At 42.9% G+C, this 16,791-nt stretch overlaps 1 protein-coding gene across 1 annotated transcript in view; it reads right to left on the reverse strand.

Moving 5' to 3' along the window:
- Positions 1 to 10,892: 10,892 nt before the first annotated feature.
- The window catches only part of ASZ1 (ankyrin repeat, SAM and basic leucine zipper domain containing 1), a 44,203-nt gene continuing 38,304 nt past the window's right edge, over positions 10,893 to 16,791 (reverse strand). The window contains exons 10-13 of the mRNA XM_034431035.3: positions 16,309 to 16,421; positions 15,701 to 15,806; positions 12,541 to 12,654; positions 10,893 to 11,898 (exon numbers count right to left, since the gene is read on the reverse strand). Of these exons, the coding sequence (XP_034286926.1) occupies positions 11,749 to 11,898; positions 12,541 to 12,654; positions 15,701 to 15,806; positions 16,309 to 16,421 (483 nt within the window). The 3' untranslated portion in view covers positions 10,893 to 11,748. The remainder of the gene's footprint in view (positions 11,899 to 12,540; positions 12,655 to 15,700; positions 15,807 to 16,308; positions 16,422 to 16,791) is intronic.

A 16,791-nucleotide genomic window follows, 5' to 3' on the forward strand; every position in this document is an offset into this window, starting at 1 on the left:
AGTCGACATTGTTTGACCAACGGCACCCGGAGGAGCCCCTCTCTGTGGGAGCGTACTGGCCGGTGGGAGGTTCTTGGTGGCAGAAGGCGGTCTCGTAAGTACCCAGGTCCTAAGCCATGGAGCGCTCTAAAGGTGGTCACCAACACCTTGAATCGCACCCGGAGGACCACCAGGAGCCAGTGCAGCTCACGCAGGAGAGGTGTTACATGGGAGCACCATGACGCTCCCATAATCACCTGCGCGCGGCCGCATTCTGGACCAATTGGAGCCTCCGGGTGCTCTTCAAGGGGAGCCCCATGTAGAGAGTGTTACAGTAGTCCAGGCGGGAAGTGATGAGAGCATGAGTGATCGTGCGCAAGGAGTCCCACTCCAGAAAGGGATGCAACTGGCAAATCAGGTGAACCTAATAGAAATCCCCCTGGCCACAGCCGTCACATGTTCTTCTAAAGATAGCCATGCATCCAGGAGGACACCCAAGTTGCGAGCCCTCTCCGTGGGGGCCAGTGATTCGCCCCCAATAGTCAGAGATGGCACCAACTGACTATATCGGGACGCCGGGAGCCACAGCCACTCGGTCTTGGATGGGTTGAGCTTGAGCCTGTTTCTCCCCATCCAGAGCTGTACGGCCCCCAAACACCGGGACATCACGTCAAGGGCATCATTGGGGTGGTCCGGGGTGGAGATGTACAGCTGAGTGTCATCAGTGTACTGATGATACTTCACCCCGAAACCATGGATGATCTCAGCCAGTGGCTTCACATAAATGTTGAACAGAAGGGGTGAGAGGACCAACCCCTGCAGCACTTCACATACAAGGAGCCTCAGGGTCGACCTCTGGCCCCCCATCAACACAAATTGCGACTGGTCAGAGAGGAAGGAGGAGAATCACTGTAGCATAGTGCCCCCCACCCCTAACCCCTCCAACTGGCGCAGCATGATACCATGGTCGATTGTATCAAAAGCCGCTGAGAGATCTAATAGGACCAGGGCAGAGGAACAACCCTGTCCCGAGTCCTCCAGAGATCATCAACCAATGCGACCAATGCCGTTTCCGTGTTATGCCTAGGTCTGAAGCTCGACTGGAACGGATCGAGATAGACCGCTTCATCCAGGTACTGGGGGAATTGTCGCGCTACCACACTCTCAACAACCTTCGCCACGAAGCGGAGATTGGAGACCGGATGATAATTTGCTAAAACAGCCGGTCCAAGGAGGCCTTCTTGAGGAGGGGCCTCACCACTGCCTCTTTCAAGGCGGCGGGAAAGTAACCCTCTCTCAAAGAAGTGTTGACAATCCTTTGGAGCCAGCCTCGTGTAACTCCCAGAAAGCCAGCACCAACCAGGAGGGACACGGGTCCAATAAACATGTGGCCGCGCTAAGTCTACTCAGAATCCTGTCCACGTCTTCAGGGGTCACTGGGTCAAACTCCTCCCAGATAATACTCTCAAGACCTGTCTCCATCACCCCGCCTGCATCTACCCAATCAGAGTCCAAGCCTTCCTGAATTTGAGCGACTTTGTCATGCAGATACTGCACAAAATCCTCAGCCCTGCCCTCCAAGGGGTCCTCCTGCGCTCCCAGATGGAGCAGGGAGTGGGTCATCCTAAACAGGGCAGCCAGGCGGTTATCTGCAGACACGATAAGAACGGAAAAATAATTAAACTTTGCCATTTTTATCGCCACTAGGTAGGTCTTAATATGAGACCTTACCAGTGTTCGGTTGAATTCGGAAAGGCTAGCCCACCAACTGCTCTCCAGGCATCTTTTCCGGCGTTTCATCTCCTTCAGCTCCTCGGAGAACCAGGGAGCTAAGTGAGATTGGCGCTGGGTCAGAGGCCGCAAAGGCACGACACGGTCCAAAGCTCTAGCGGCCGCCCTATCCCAGGCGGCCACCAGATCTTCAGCCGGGTCGTGAGTCAGGGAATGGGCCAAGCTGCGTCCGGAACCTATCAGGATCCATCAGGCGCCTGGGGTGGAACCACCTGGTTGGTGCTGCCTCCCTGCGGTGGGGTGTAGCGGTTTGAAGGTCAAGTTGAAGGAGCGAATGGTCTGACCATGACAAGGGTTTAATCACTATATCCCCTATATCTAAACCATTCAGCCACTGACCAGAGATGAAAACCAAGTCCAGAGTGTGTTTCCCCATGTGAGTAGGGCCATGAACTAACTGGGTCAGGTCCATGGCCATCATAGAAGCCATGAACTCCCGAGCCGCCTCAGACATTTCACCAAGGTTGAAATCACCCATTTATTTATTATTTATTTATTTATTTATTATTTAAATTTCTATACCACCCTTCTCCAAAATAGGACTCAGGGCGGTGAACAGCCAGAGTAAAAAACAATACATACAAAATTTAAAAACAATTTAAAATAATTAAATATTATTGGCCGTAAATTAAAACAACCCAATTTAAAATCAATTTAAAATTAACTCAAGCCAGCCCAGCTAGTTGAAATAAATGGGTTTTCAGGGCCCGACGAAAAATCCGGAGGTCTGTTATTGTACGTATCTCTGGGGGGAGGTTGTTCCAGAGGGTGGGCGCCACCACAGAGAAGGCTCTCCCCCTGGGAGTCGTCAGCCGACATTGTCTGGCGGACGGCACCCTGAGGAGGCCGACTCTGTGCGAGCGTACTGGCCGGTGGGAGGCTATTGGTGGCAGAAGGCGGTCTCGTAAGTACCCCGGCCCTAAGGCATGGAGCGCTTTAAAGGTGGTCACCAACACCTTGAAGCGCACCCGGAAGACCACCGGGAGCCAGTGCAGCTCGCGCAGGAGAGGTGTTACATGGGAGCGCCTCGTCGCCCCCATAATCCCCCACGCGCCGCGTTCTGGACCAGCTGGAGCCTCCGGGTGCACCCCAGGGGGAGCCCCATGTAGAGAGCGACCCATAACCATATGTCTGGGGGTATCAACCGCCACCCCAGCTATCACGTTGAGCAGTTCAGGCAGGACTGCCGCCACGTAGCAGGAAGCCAGGTACGTGATCAGCAAGCCCATCTGCACCCCATGGCCCCACTTCACAAAGACGGACTCACATCCGGCTGAGGCACAGTGGCCTCCTTCGGACCAAGACCATCCTTTATAACAACCGCTACCCCCCTCCCCTTCCTTGAGACCTCAGCTGATGGAATGCTCAGAAACCTGGTGGGCACATTTCAACAAGGGGAACCCCCCCTTTTGGCCCAACCAGGTCTCTGTAATACATGCCAGGTCCGCTCCCCCCTCTTGAACAAGATCACAAATGAGGAGGGCTTTATTTACTACGGACCTGGCATTGCACATCATCAGCCGAAGAGGAGCATTGGGGGCCGGAGTGCGCTTCCGCTTGGAGACAGTGGCGCACACTCCCGTAACCAGATATGGCCCCCTGCTCCCGCCATATCTGCCCCTCCCACTTACAGCACTGATGATATCACCCTCGTCAGTATGGACTCTAACCCCCTCATTGACTCCGAGCCCCGCACCCCCCGTAACATAGCCCACTGTCAGACCAGGCCTCCCCCTCAGTGGGTTGTCCCCCAAACCCACAACCCTACCCCCCTCCCCAGAACCCCTTAAAACTATAGTTAAAAGTGAAGTTAAAAAAACTCTCAACCCCCTCTTTGTAACATGCCACCTCTCAGGATTCCAAAATCCGTCATCAAGGTAGGCCCTCGATAGCGTGGAGGGCCAGGCCTGCAAGAGGGGGGAGTCTCGCAACACCAGAAGGTCGGCTGCCATATACATCAAGCAAAAAACCAGGATGGAGGTGAGAACTGGCCGGGGGCCTACTCAGATAGTCCAAAAGACTGGAACAGTAGATCTCCAGAAACCGGTAGAACTGAAATCCACTGTTCTCTCACAGCAGTGGAAGGGAGCCTGTGTCCACACATTACAATCGGAAGGTCAGTATCCCAGCCACCCTCTTACGGTGGCTGGCCTAGATGGTAATAGTTGATCTGTCCCTCCCGGTGACAAGCGGCAACAGTTCCTTCAGCACCCGTTTGCCTAGTCCAGTCTTCATCGTCATCCGGCTGGGGTAAAATAACAAATCAGCCAGTCCATGAGGTCAGATATTAATAATCACGGAAGGAGAGATGTTCAAAGACGGATGTTCCAACGGATGTTTAAAGACCAGAAGGGGGAAAATACTGGAGGCATAAGATCGGAAATGGATGGACAGGCCAGATCAAATCAAGCCATGGACTGGGAAGAAGGGGAGAGGAGAGTCACCCGAGGCGGCCGGATAGCTAGTTCTCAGCCAGCCTCCCGCCTCTCTAACCCCCCAGATCGCCAAAGTCAACCAGTCACACCTTCAACTTCCTGTTCCCAGATTTCAATGGGTTCTCAAGGCGTGCAAAGCGCAATGCAAGACCGATGAAAGTCCAGAACTATCCAAATCACCCCTTCCGTCCTACTGTGCCCGTCATTGCTGCCAGCACCTTCGCCATCAGGGGCAGCTGCCATCTGCCGCCGCGGCGTCTGCAGTCGGTGCCGCCGGCATCCTGGCCTCCAACAACCTCCGAACCCCCCAAAAAACCCCACCCCTCCATGGTCCAACCAACCTAGAGGGGGGGACGGACTGGGGGCATTCCAAGCCGTTGCCCCCCAACGACCGACACTGCAGCTGCTCTAGCCTCCGTCTCCCTCAGCGTAAAGGACATAGTATTATGCATTTCCATTACTGTAGTTATATATATTATTCTGGGAATTATAGGCATTTGTAAAATCACACATGTAACTTGATTATCTGGATACAATTCAGTGAGAATAGCTAAAAGCCACAATCAAACTATTAAAATATTTATTATAAAATATTTCATGAATCCAAAGATTATGAGATCTAAAAGGTCTAACTCCCCTTTATTGCTCCAACTCTGTCCCCAAACATCCCCATGTTTACTACAAGTCCTGGAGCAAAGCTCTTACACGCACCTTCAACAGCATCTGGCTGAGTAGTCCAGTAAACAAGGTGAACGAAGCAGTAACCAAGGCCAGCAGTCCAATTAGCAAGGTTAGCAAAACAGTAACCAGAGCCAGAAATACAACGAAGCTGGCAAACCGGGCAAGCCCCACAAGACAGAGCACAGTAATCCCCAGATGTCAGCAAGATGTCCTCAGATGTCAGCACGATGCTCCACAAATTCAACACTTGTTCCTGACAAATGCTTCTCCCACCGGCATCTCCTTACATCTCAGTCCCCAGGTGTACCTTGTGAAGGAGGGTGGGGCACTCTCCTCTCTCGTAACCAGCTCAGTCTGCTTTGTTCTTTCCTTCTCTCTTCTCTTCGTGCTCTAGGATCAGGAGGGGATGGTCCTTGCTCATTGCCTGAGCTGCCTCTCATGTTCATCTTGCCCCTGTTCCTCCCTGTCTACAAGCTGTTCTAATCCTGAAATGCCTTAGCCTGACTGGCTCTGCCCTTCCCCAGTTTCCTTCAAAGCCAACGGAGCCACCCCCTCAATCTCTGTCAGCTCCTGTTCCAGTTTATCTTCCCCCGCAGATTCAGGCTCCCACGGGGGCATGAAACATATTAACAAAAAGCAAATATGAACAAAACCAAACTAAAGACAAGCCAAAATCACATACTGTACAATAGATATCCCTTTTATTCATTTTCATCATACAAAAGTTGGTATGTATTCCTTAACACAACTGGCTTTCTACTTAATAAGTCCAACTTTATTAACAAAATAAATAGAAAACAGTTGTTTATGTACAAGTAAAAGAGTAACAGAAGGCTTCAACACAATAACCAGGAATTACATGAATGGAAAAACAAATATGTGATTTTTGATTCCAGTCACTCTTGTTCCTTTTTCACATTTTACCCCTTTCCAGTTTTTTGCACATCCATTTTATCAAGGCATAGAATAATATCACCTGAAACATTTATAATCATAAGGGTGTCAAACATCTACAACAGCTAAGAACATCATATGCTATGAAAATTAGGTTTGCCAGTTTGGCCAGTGTATCAAATTCTATGAGAAAAAAAGCATTACTATATTACACAAAAAGATTGACATGAAGTACATAAATTCTATGTCCAATCAATGTTTGTACAAAGAATCTTCCCTCGGGGCAAAAAGAGGCGAGATTATTATTGGATAAAGTGGCATTCTCTTACACTGTGTAATTTTTTTCTTAACTTAGATGCTCTTATTGGTTTTGCACCTTATGCAATTCCCCAATCTTAGGCACATGAAAGTTGGTTTTATTATAAAACATATTACCTATCCATAACTGATTTGGGAACAATGGAAAACCTTAGAACCTGCTGTGGCATATGTATTGCTTGAATATGCCATGCATTAAACAGAGTCAACTGAATTCACATATCTTTTTATATACCATAATGCACACATTTCTTATACTTATTTTATTAATCATATTTCTATACTGTTGTGATTAAGAAATGTTCAGTAGTTTACATAAAACATCTAAGCATAAATAAGCAACTACAAAAATAATTTTAAAATACAACATAAAGTACAAATAAACAAACATAGAAACATTAAGAGAAAGCTTTCCAAAACAATTCAATCTTCAAAATTCTCCAAAAGAATCTGATCTTCTCACGGAAAACGTACCATAATATTGACACTATTACAGAACGCTACCACTTAACCTCAGTCCCCGAAATACCTCAAAATGCAGCAGTCAGAGCAGTTTCTCTCTTGTGTAACTTACTGATGAAAGTAGGTGATCGTGAAGGTACCCAGCTAACGACCCATAAGGGTCATCATTGATCAATAATAGTATCTTAAGTTTGTCCTGGAAATCAACTGAAATCAATGTGAAATCCAGAAATGTAATGACCTGTGCCATTGCATTTTGGATCAATGGTTGTTTCCAAGTACTTTTAAAAGGAAGCACCAAGTAGAGTGCATTACAAGTAGTCTAACTGGGTGGTGGTAAGGGAGAGTTTTACTACTACCAAGTCATCTTGTCCCAGGTGATGCTGCAACAGGTACACCAACCAAAGCCATGATCAATCCATTGGCCATAGTTTCTACTTGTTGATTCAGATATGCTTGACTTAACTTGGCTCACACTTGTCCCAAATTATCACTCATAAGTACTAAGATTGATTTCATGAAAAAGTGTAAGTGCCCATGTGCTAAAAGGAATATCGATATACAGATGAGTTAGGGAGGAAAATGGCAAGAGGTTATTTTAATAACTGCTAGAAGAGAATTGCATTGCTTAAAGTTGTTCCTTCTTTACCAATCCTGTTCATAGTAAGGATGGAAGTTGGTTCTTTGACAAATATTTAACGGCAAATTGCTTTTTATTTGGTTTTGGTATTACTGAGTTATTGGACTAACTCCAATAAGCCAGCTATGTGACTTTGGCCAGTCATTCTCTCTCAGCCCAAAGCACCTCACAGGATGGTTGTTGTGGGGGAAATAGGCGGGTGAAGGTGTTTTAGGTATGTTCATATTATTTGTAAAAATAATAAAATGGGATAAACTCCACAATTAACCATGTATTGTTGAAAATCCTGAACATAACATGGTATAATTTTTACCCAGGTATTTTCTATTAACACTACAAGGCTGAGGACTTCCAAAGTATTTGGATTAATATTTTTTCTTTCATATTCTGTATGGTAGTTATACCGTACTGGGTCTTATTTTCTTTTCACCCCCCGAGAAACCGGCTAGGGTTTCTTTTGGGGGTGGTGGTATTTTTTCCCATGTACTGGTATGAGGTGGGGGGTGGGGCGAGCGGCCCTTCGTGCCAGCTTCCTGAAGGATCACAGCAGGCCATCCCACCATTCACAGAACAGCTGATTTGCGGGTGCCGCTCATGCCGCCTCCAGCAAGTGTGGCTGCTTTTGCAGCCGATTGCGACCGCAAAAGAAATGGGAGGTCAAGTGATTGCACCCCACACGCTTCACGCCCTCCTTACCCAACAGTGATAGTGTTGTGGTCCGCCAGCAGCCTGTGGAGCTGGCAGCGGAGTAAGACAGTGAGAAGGCTGCGGAGGAACATGGGCCAGTCCTGGAGTCTGGGGAAGGCTCGGATTGGAGGCAGAGATGGGGCCGGGGCAATTTGGGAGTTATGCGTGGACTCTGGAGCCTCTGGACATCAGAGAGGCAGAGGAACAGGAACCCTGTTCCTAGTGCGTGCATGCACTGAGCTGCCAGAAGGCAAGAACAGTTAAAACAAAAGGGACGACTTGGGAGTAAGGCCTGGAGATGATTGCCCCCTCCCATAAGGTTTAAAAGAGGAGCAAAGGCACGTGGGCCCTTTGCAGGAAAGCAACCTTGTTAATTCTGTTTCCAGTCGGCATCTGTTTGATTCTGGACTCTGTGTGGCTTTGCCAAGTAAGTCTTTGGCAGTGTGTCAAGGGAGATAAAGATTGGTGAGTATCCCGAAGGACTTCTTGCAACTAATTGGAACTCAGCTGTGAAAGTAATTCACAGCTGTTGTAATAAAAGAGGTTTTTGGGACTAATCGTGTGTTTTAATGACTCAGTAAGCCTAAATCACAATAGATGGTCACAGCAGGCAATTCTGTCCATGGAACAGTTGCCTCATGGTTGCTGCTCTGTCCACTGCCCCCAGCAGGCGTGGCTGTTTTTGCCATTGATTGCGGCCACAAAAGCAGCAGCAGGCCAAGCGATGCACCCCACACATCTTGCGCCGGCCTTCCGAAGGATACTGTAGCAGCAGCTATCTGCAATGTTTTTACCGTTATTTCATCCCGACCCATGTAGCCCAGTACGGTGTTAAAAGTTAACATTCAGAAATGTTACCGTAGTTGCAGAGATCTTGTGCAACGCTCTGCCGCACCAGCTTCGGAGCAAACCTCTGCCTTCCCTGCAGAGGACTGAAAGACTGGAGGCTCCAAAGCCATGGAGGGAGCATTTTTGGATGTGCATCTATGGAGGGCTCCTCTTTGAAAGAACCATCTGTAGGTGGGGGGTGATTTCCCTGCACATTCTCCTTTCCTCCATAGCTACGTAACATTTCAGAAATGTTAACTTTTAACACCGTACTGAGACGTGGGTCGTGACTAAGTAACAGAAAAAAAATTGTGGATAGCTGCTGCTACAGTACCATTCAGAAGGCCAGCGTGAGGCGTGTGGGACGCATCTCCTGCTGCAGAAGTGGCTGCACCCAAGGAGCGCTTTTGGGAGAGAAGGCAAAGATCAGCTTTGCCTCACCCCTTGTCCTCAGCCCCCCTTCAACTCTCCAAGAGCCTCTCCCAGAAGCAAGCTCTGATGGAGCTCAACCAGAGAAGTGGCCTGCAGGTTTTCAGGAGCAAAGTTGAGGCTGAGAGAAGCCAAGGCACGGGGAAAGTCCAATGCCGCCCCAGCTCTCTTCTCTCCTCAGAAATGGAGTCTTGGGAAGAGAAACAGCAGCCCCAGGCAGGGTGGGTATGTCGGTATAAAAAGCACAAAGGGAACCAGCAGCCGTGGATTAAGGAGCTTTGTGAAATGTTATGCCTACTCATTTTCCTACCGATCCTTCAGCATTGCAATCCTGGGATATGCTAAAGGCTTGGGGGAGGGGGGAGTCTTTTTAGCAATCGGCAGGAAAATTGCGAGGATTTTCCTGCCTGTACTCCTTTTCCTGCCTGGCCACGCTTGCTGGAGGCAGCAGCCTAAGCGGTACCCACAAGGCTGCTGTTCCATTGACGGAATTGCCTGCTGTAACTCACCGTTAGGTAAGGAGGGCATGAGGGTGTGGGGAGCATCGCTTGGTCTCCGGCTTCTTTTGCGGCTACAATTGGCTACAAAAGCAGCCACACTTACTGGAGGCAGCATCCAGAGCGGCTCAGCTGATCTGCAGATCCCGATTTAAGGGGCCAAGCAGCCCTGAGGTGACCGGGAAGGGCTGCCTCCTCTGCTGGCCATGCCCACCCACTTCAACAGGGCTTATTTTTGGGGTAGGGCTTATATTAGGCCTACCCCCAAAACATCAGGCTAGGCCTTACTTTTTGAATAGGTCGTATTTTCGTGGAAACACTGTATAAACCCTAATTTTACTAAGTTCAGGCTACTACATCCATGCACAATGCTTTCACAACACCAATATTTCTTATCTGTTTTAAAATGAAATCGTGTTGCTTAAGTTGCAATTTATGGATATTGATTTCAACTTGGCCATTCCAATTCATTAATATAGTCTAAGCAAACAGGCTTTTGATTGATATGACTCAACCATGCTGAAGGGTACTTAATTTCTTAATGGCACCATGTTGCCCATTTGTTAAGTCATATCTGATTTTAAAATGCACTTAGTATCATTATAAGTCATAAAACTTAAGTGAGTTTACGGAATGTTCTTTCAGTTTTTAAAATAAAGTATTCTTGAGAATTTCAATAACAATTTGTATACATAATAATGTAGACCCCAATAGTAGTGTTTTAACAGAACAAGGAATATACATGTGACAACTCCTCACAAAGATTCTCTCATAAGTAGCCCATGGTGATTTAACTAACAAAGTCCTTTCTATTATAGCACATTTGGTTATTGATCTCAGTTACTTGCACTGCATAAAATATATAGCGAATGTGAAAAATAAACCTGCAATGAAAGGGCAAGCATTTGGGAAATCTACAGCGATTGGAATCAGTGTTCAATGTTAATTCAAACTATACCATGTGATGTATAAATCTAACCATTGTGGTTTATGGTATAGCATAAAATTAAACAATGACAGCCTTGTAAAGTACATGAACCAAAGCTAAGGAGGCGTTTTACATATTAAGCAATTATATTGCTATAATTATAAAGAAATTTCATTGTGAGCTTTTAATCTAGCTTTTAAAAATAAAACTCAGATCAGGAAGTAAGCAAATCCAGACAAAAGTAACATTCTTGAATATTAACTTCTTGTAGCAATGTCAGAATGCAAACTAAGAAAACTTGTGCCATTGCAAAAAAACATAAACAAGATCAAGGTTTACTTTATTTTTTATCTTCTACCCAGTTTTCCTAAAATAAGACAACTTCCACAGATAGAATCCATGAAGAAATCATTAATAACAGTCAAATATGTTAGTATGAGAGAATAAGTTATTTCCTGTCTGTTTGAAATATGCAAAAAAAATAATAATCTAATGATGATATATATAGAGAAATAAAAGAACTCAACAGTTAATAAAACATTCCTATTGGCAGTATAGGGATAACTTGGAGGCATAGACTAATAAATAAAAAATAGTGCTTACTCAGTTACATTATATGCATATAAATATGTATCTGAAACATATACATGTATTCATATGGATTTAAAATTTGAAAATCTAAAAATTGGGATTTATTGTAGTGATGACTAATATATGAAGGTAGAGGTTACAACCTCATGACTATTCTGAGGGACACTGGCAATTTACAGCAGAGCTTTCACCAACACACCCTTTTTCAAATTATAACAGTGAGAGGCAAATTGCTCCCGTTCCTGCTTTAACCCCAAATCAAGCTGTCAGAATGTGATAGCAAAGAGAGCAAAAGTCAGCTGAGTGACTTTGTACCTGGAGTGTATTTGTGCATGACAAAGAGGTTATATAAATGGAAGTGGAAGCATTTTGCTTCCAATACCTATCCCCTACCCTTACATTTTGTAAAAAAAAACCTTGAAACATCGCACTACTGGTAGCAAAAATAGGTCAACTTCAATATTATAATCTGTTGGTGCAAGAGAGCTGTATGCTTAACTTAGAAATGGTGAAAATCAATGTACCTTTTAAAATTAAAACTTGAGATTTACCTAGCTTTATCAACTATACATAAAATCTTATTTTAATTCAATTTTTCTTTAGAGATAACTTGAAAATAAAGAAAACACATCCAGACCCAACCACAGTTAGTACTGCTATTTTTAAAAAAGTTGTCTTCCATCTGCTATATTCCAAAGGTTGCATTCGGCAAGGATCATCATTCTGCCCATCTTGGAGCTGATAAAAGTGTATTGAATAGAAGAAGAAAAAATGTTAGAAATCTATACCACTATATTCCAAAAAAATTAAAATTTAGCCTTCTGTAACAGAATATTTTATTTAAATAGCAGAAACGCAGCTTTGCAATTGCTAAAAGCTAATTAATTTTGCTGTATCTGCTCACTGGCAATTCTGAACAGGAAAAGACTACTGTGTTTCCAAATTGCATGGCCGCATCCTTATTTTTTTTTTCTTAGTTACCTATATTTTGCTTTTTACAGATAGTCCTTGTTTACTGACTTTCTCATTTAGTAACCATTCATAGGCCTATGAAGCAAAGGAAATCTGAAGATAGTAAGCTCATTCACTTAGCAATCGCTTTTCTTAACGAAGTTGACTGTCTCAGCTATCACTGCTAGGACGTACTCTATAATGGCAAATTCTAGAATATTAGAATTGACATGTCTGAACTCAGTCTACCAAATCTATTAATTCATTATTTATTTATTTATCAAATTTGGAGACGGCCCATCTACCTCACAAAGTGACTGTGGGCAGAGTATTATTAAAACGTAACAACCATACAACCTGAATGAATTAATTCTTAGAAATGTGTTGCTCTATTGGTAATTATCATATGTACTCTATTCATAAATGTACCTTATTCATGAGCATTTTTAGTTTTACAGCCTCTGCGGTCAGATCTTCAGCATTCAAAATTAGTTCTTCACACACTGTAGCAAGACTATGGGGTGGACTCCATTCAAGAACCAACTAAGAAATTTAAAAATGTCTTAATTACAGTTACATATGAACTGCATTCCACTGGTATAATTTCACTATTGCAAAATTTTATTGGTTGAAAAATATACACGCACATACACATTTTGAGGTTTTGAATAAGCGTCTCCCATACAAGCTTCCTGCCACATTTTAGAGAGGATTTTCCATCCTCAATCAAGTTCACTGAGTGAGTGTGGTTTTGTGCTGATATGCAAGCAACAGCAAACGTAAGGGATAGCCTCTGGATTCAGGTGAAAATATGATGCATCATGGAAAAGATGTGTTACAGCTTGTAAGAGAGTTGAGCATTTTAAGAAATGTTTAAAGTAATGCATGTCAAGGTGATTTTTAGATGAAATATTGGCAAATCCCTCTACTTGAGAACAGCTATCTACTCAGATAGAGATTCCAATAATGTGAAGAGTTTTAAAAATAGTTCTCAATTTACAATAACAATAGGGACTGGAATTTCCATTGTGAATCCTCAAGTTTTATGACCACCTTTAAAATGATTGTTATGCAAATCATGTGGTCAATGGGAATTGCAAAATACGTTGCAAATCACAATCACGTGACTGGATTCTTCCACAGGTAAAAATGCGAGGTGGCCAAGCAACTGAATTGCAATCATGTGACATTTTGTAACAGTTTTGTAACAGCCCATAAAGCACTTTTTCCAAGGCTGTCATAACTTTGGACTATCTTAAACAAATGATCATAGGCTGAGGACTACCTATATTTGTGTTACATTTTTATATTTTAGGAAGAATTATAACTTTGTAAGTCATATTGTTTGCACAAGTTGTTTTGCAGGTATCATTTTGTAGTCTGGTCTGTATGGTTTGTTTTGGTGTGCTGATCTCTTGGTATGTTCAATCTTATTACTTAGTTCAATCTCGATACTTGTTACAGAGGATCTTCTAGTGTGGGTGCATATGCTAACTGGTACTGCTTTATCATTGGTTTAAAACTTGACTTTTATCTTGTATGTATATTTCACTTATTATTTGCTCTGGTACTTGGTAATATTTTTAGTGTAAGAATTATACCTTGTTCAGGCTGAGGTATTAGCTTCAACTTACCAAAAGTAAGCTCTATATGGTGTGTTCTTTCTGTGGTCAATGACAATCAGATCAGTTATTACTACTATGGCTTTAACTTTTTTATGCTGAGTTATAATAGGAGAAAGGGGAAAATATATGATATTTGTTTCCATGGATATGTGTTTCCATTCTTGCATTTCATTATCATCGTCATCATCATCATGATACAGGCAGTACTATATCCCAATATCATACATTTGAAGATAACTTTTTACCAGAGACTTCCCCAGAACTATCAACCCAAATGGATCAAACTAGTTCTTCATAATGGAAAATACATCACATCTGGTGATTTGTCATGCCCTGGGGTCCATCTTGAATGCTGGTTTAGTCGAAGGTGACACTGAGTGACTAATTCAATTCTTTTAGATCTTTTGCTTCTTTATGGAACCTCAAGTTGGTAAGGCCTGCTGTGTTCTTTTAAGCAAACTGATAAGCTTCTTCAATAGAAAAAAAAAAATAGGTAGTCCTTGCTTACAGACCATTCATTCAGCAACTGTTAGAGGACAAAGGAGACTAACAACAGGTTCCTGAAGTTCTGGCCCACCCAATATGCCCATGGCCAGATAACTGCAATTTGGACACTGAGCAACCAGTTTGCACTTAGGATGGATGCAGCATCCCAGTCACATGATTGCCATTGAGACCATCCCTGCCAGCTTCCTACAAGCAAGCGAAACGGGTAAGCCAGCAGGGAAGGTCACAATTGCTCCAGTTGCTTAGATCCTTCTCTAGCTCTCAGTGCTGGCCACTCATGCACCTTCCCCTCGCCAAGCAGAAAACCATCCGTTCATGCCTTACCTGCCTGTCTGGCACTCACTAAGTGACCTGTGATCCTTGCTTAAGTGGCAATGGGGAGTGCCGACACTAACTGATGCAGTCAGGTGACAAAATGCTTTCGGACTGCATCATTTAGCAATGGAAATTCCAGACCAGTCACTTGGAAAAATAAATCTTTTTCTGGATAGTGCCTGGCATGCGTCCCAAATGACATTTTCCCTTCACATACTGTTCTTCCACAGGACTATAAATTGTTACCGTAAGTGTGCAGTTTTATTGTTTATTTAATAATATATTTTCTGATTTCACTGTCCTGGTACAAGATAACAGTCGGGCTTCAGGCCTGACTATGGGGAAAAAAATAGCACTGGTTATGCTTGTGGATGATTTCTCATCCTGCTAGGACAAGCCCATCCTATTCGTGGTGGCAGAGAGGGCCTACTTTGGATCCTATCGTTCAAAGAATTTCGACTATCGCGATCCAGAAGAAAAGCCATCTTTGCATAGCACCGTCCTTTGGAACATCTTACTCTCTAGGAAAAAATCCAACCCCCCCCCCTTCTATTCTTCCACAAAGGCCTGAAGACCTGGCTCTGCTGGGTGGCCTGGGGGAGCAAATGGAGTTCCTCACTGGAGGTGGCTGCTGGATTGATGGCAGACTTCACCCACCCACCCCTTGCCCTCTGCTTTCCACCCATCCTTTTGTTATCATAGCGCTATATTCTCACTTTCTTTTTTCATTATTTCTTTTATTCTATTATTTTACATTTGTTCTGTTTACACTTTTTCAATTCTTCCTTTTTATTGTTTTAAGAGTTTCAGAGTAACCCCATGGCAAGATAGGCAGTAAATAAATTTAGCAAATGAATAAATAAAAATAAAACTCTGGCGAGAGTGGGAGGGGACAGTGCACCATCCTTGTTCACCTTGACATCTTAGTAGCTTTTGATATCATCAACCACAGTACCCTTTTGGGGCTAGGCAGCACAGTATTGTGTTACTTCAGTTCCTTTCTCCAATGTCTGTCCCAATCAGTGTTAATATGGAGCAAGAGATCCAGCCCACAGCCATTCCCTTGTGGGGAATTAATTAAATTAATTTTACTTAAGTGAAGAATGGTGTTCTGAAAAAATACATTTAGATGAATATTGTACCTTATGAGCATCTGTAGGAAACTGACTAATAACATTCTGCACAGAAGTTTTAAGTTGAATGCATTGTCTTTTTAGTTTCATAAGAAAGGAAAGAAATTCATCACCACTGTAACAAAAATGTTAAACAATTATTAATTTATACTAAAACAGGTATATTCTTTAAAATTTTAGCTTTCATCACTGCAACTAGGAGAATCAGAAATGCAAATGTAGTACTTACTTTCAGATAAGGAATTACTATCAAACTAATTTATTTACAATAATGACTTGGTAGTCTTATTCTCTTATTTTATGCATATGCATAATGGGTGAGGACATTGCTCACTCTAAGGTCATATGAGAATGAATATCCTCAGCTCTGAAAAATGAATGAGTTAACAACAGTCTTTTAAAAAACTTAATTGCAAACTCAGAAAGTTTCCAGGGAGTAGATATTTAGTTTGCTGCAAAAGAAAAAGACTAAATAAAAACCAATTAATTAAAATGGCATAAGCTTTAGTATTTCACACTAGATCTTTGCAAAATAATAATCTATTAAATATGAGTATGATCTTTATTACTATTTTAGTTAAAGAAATGGTTCATCTTTCTTTTTAACGCTATTTTACCTGAATTCCAAGTTTGTCACTGCAGATAGTTCTTCCAACTTTACTTCTTCTATATGTAGTTCTTTAACAGCATCTAAAATTTTTTGTTGATCTCTAGTATTGTTGATGCCAATCTAAAAATTTAAAAACATTTATAAGATTTAAAATGTTAAACATTCAAATTATTTTATCAATAAAATAAAAATCCTTCAAATATTAATTATGCATTTGAAATTTTACACTTGACAATGTTGCTATCAAGGTAAGAACCTGTCAATTAGTTTTGCACAAAATAATGCTGATACAATGCAGCACATTTTATACACTTCATTTTCTTGGTGTGTGTGCGTATGTGTATATATCTTTATCTATATCTATATCTATATCTATATCTATCTATCTATCTATCTATCTATCTATCTATCTATCTATCTATCTTTCTTTCTTTCTTTCTTTCTAAAATATTTTCCATTTTATTCACATTATTATCAATCACACATACAT

Source organism: Pantherophis guttatus, chromosome 7, assembly GCF_059756535.1.
Source record: "Pantherophis guttatus breed Tessera chromosome 7, ASM5975653v1, whole genome shotgun sequence".
In the NCBI taxonomy this organism is placed as follows: Eukaryota; Metazoa; Chordata; class Lepidosauria; order Squamata; family Colubridae; genus Pantherophis; species Pantherophis guttatus.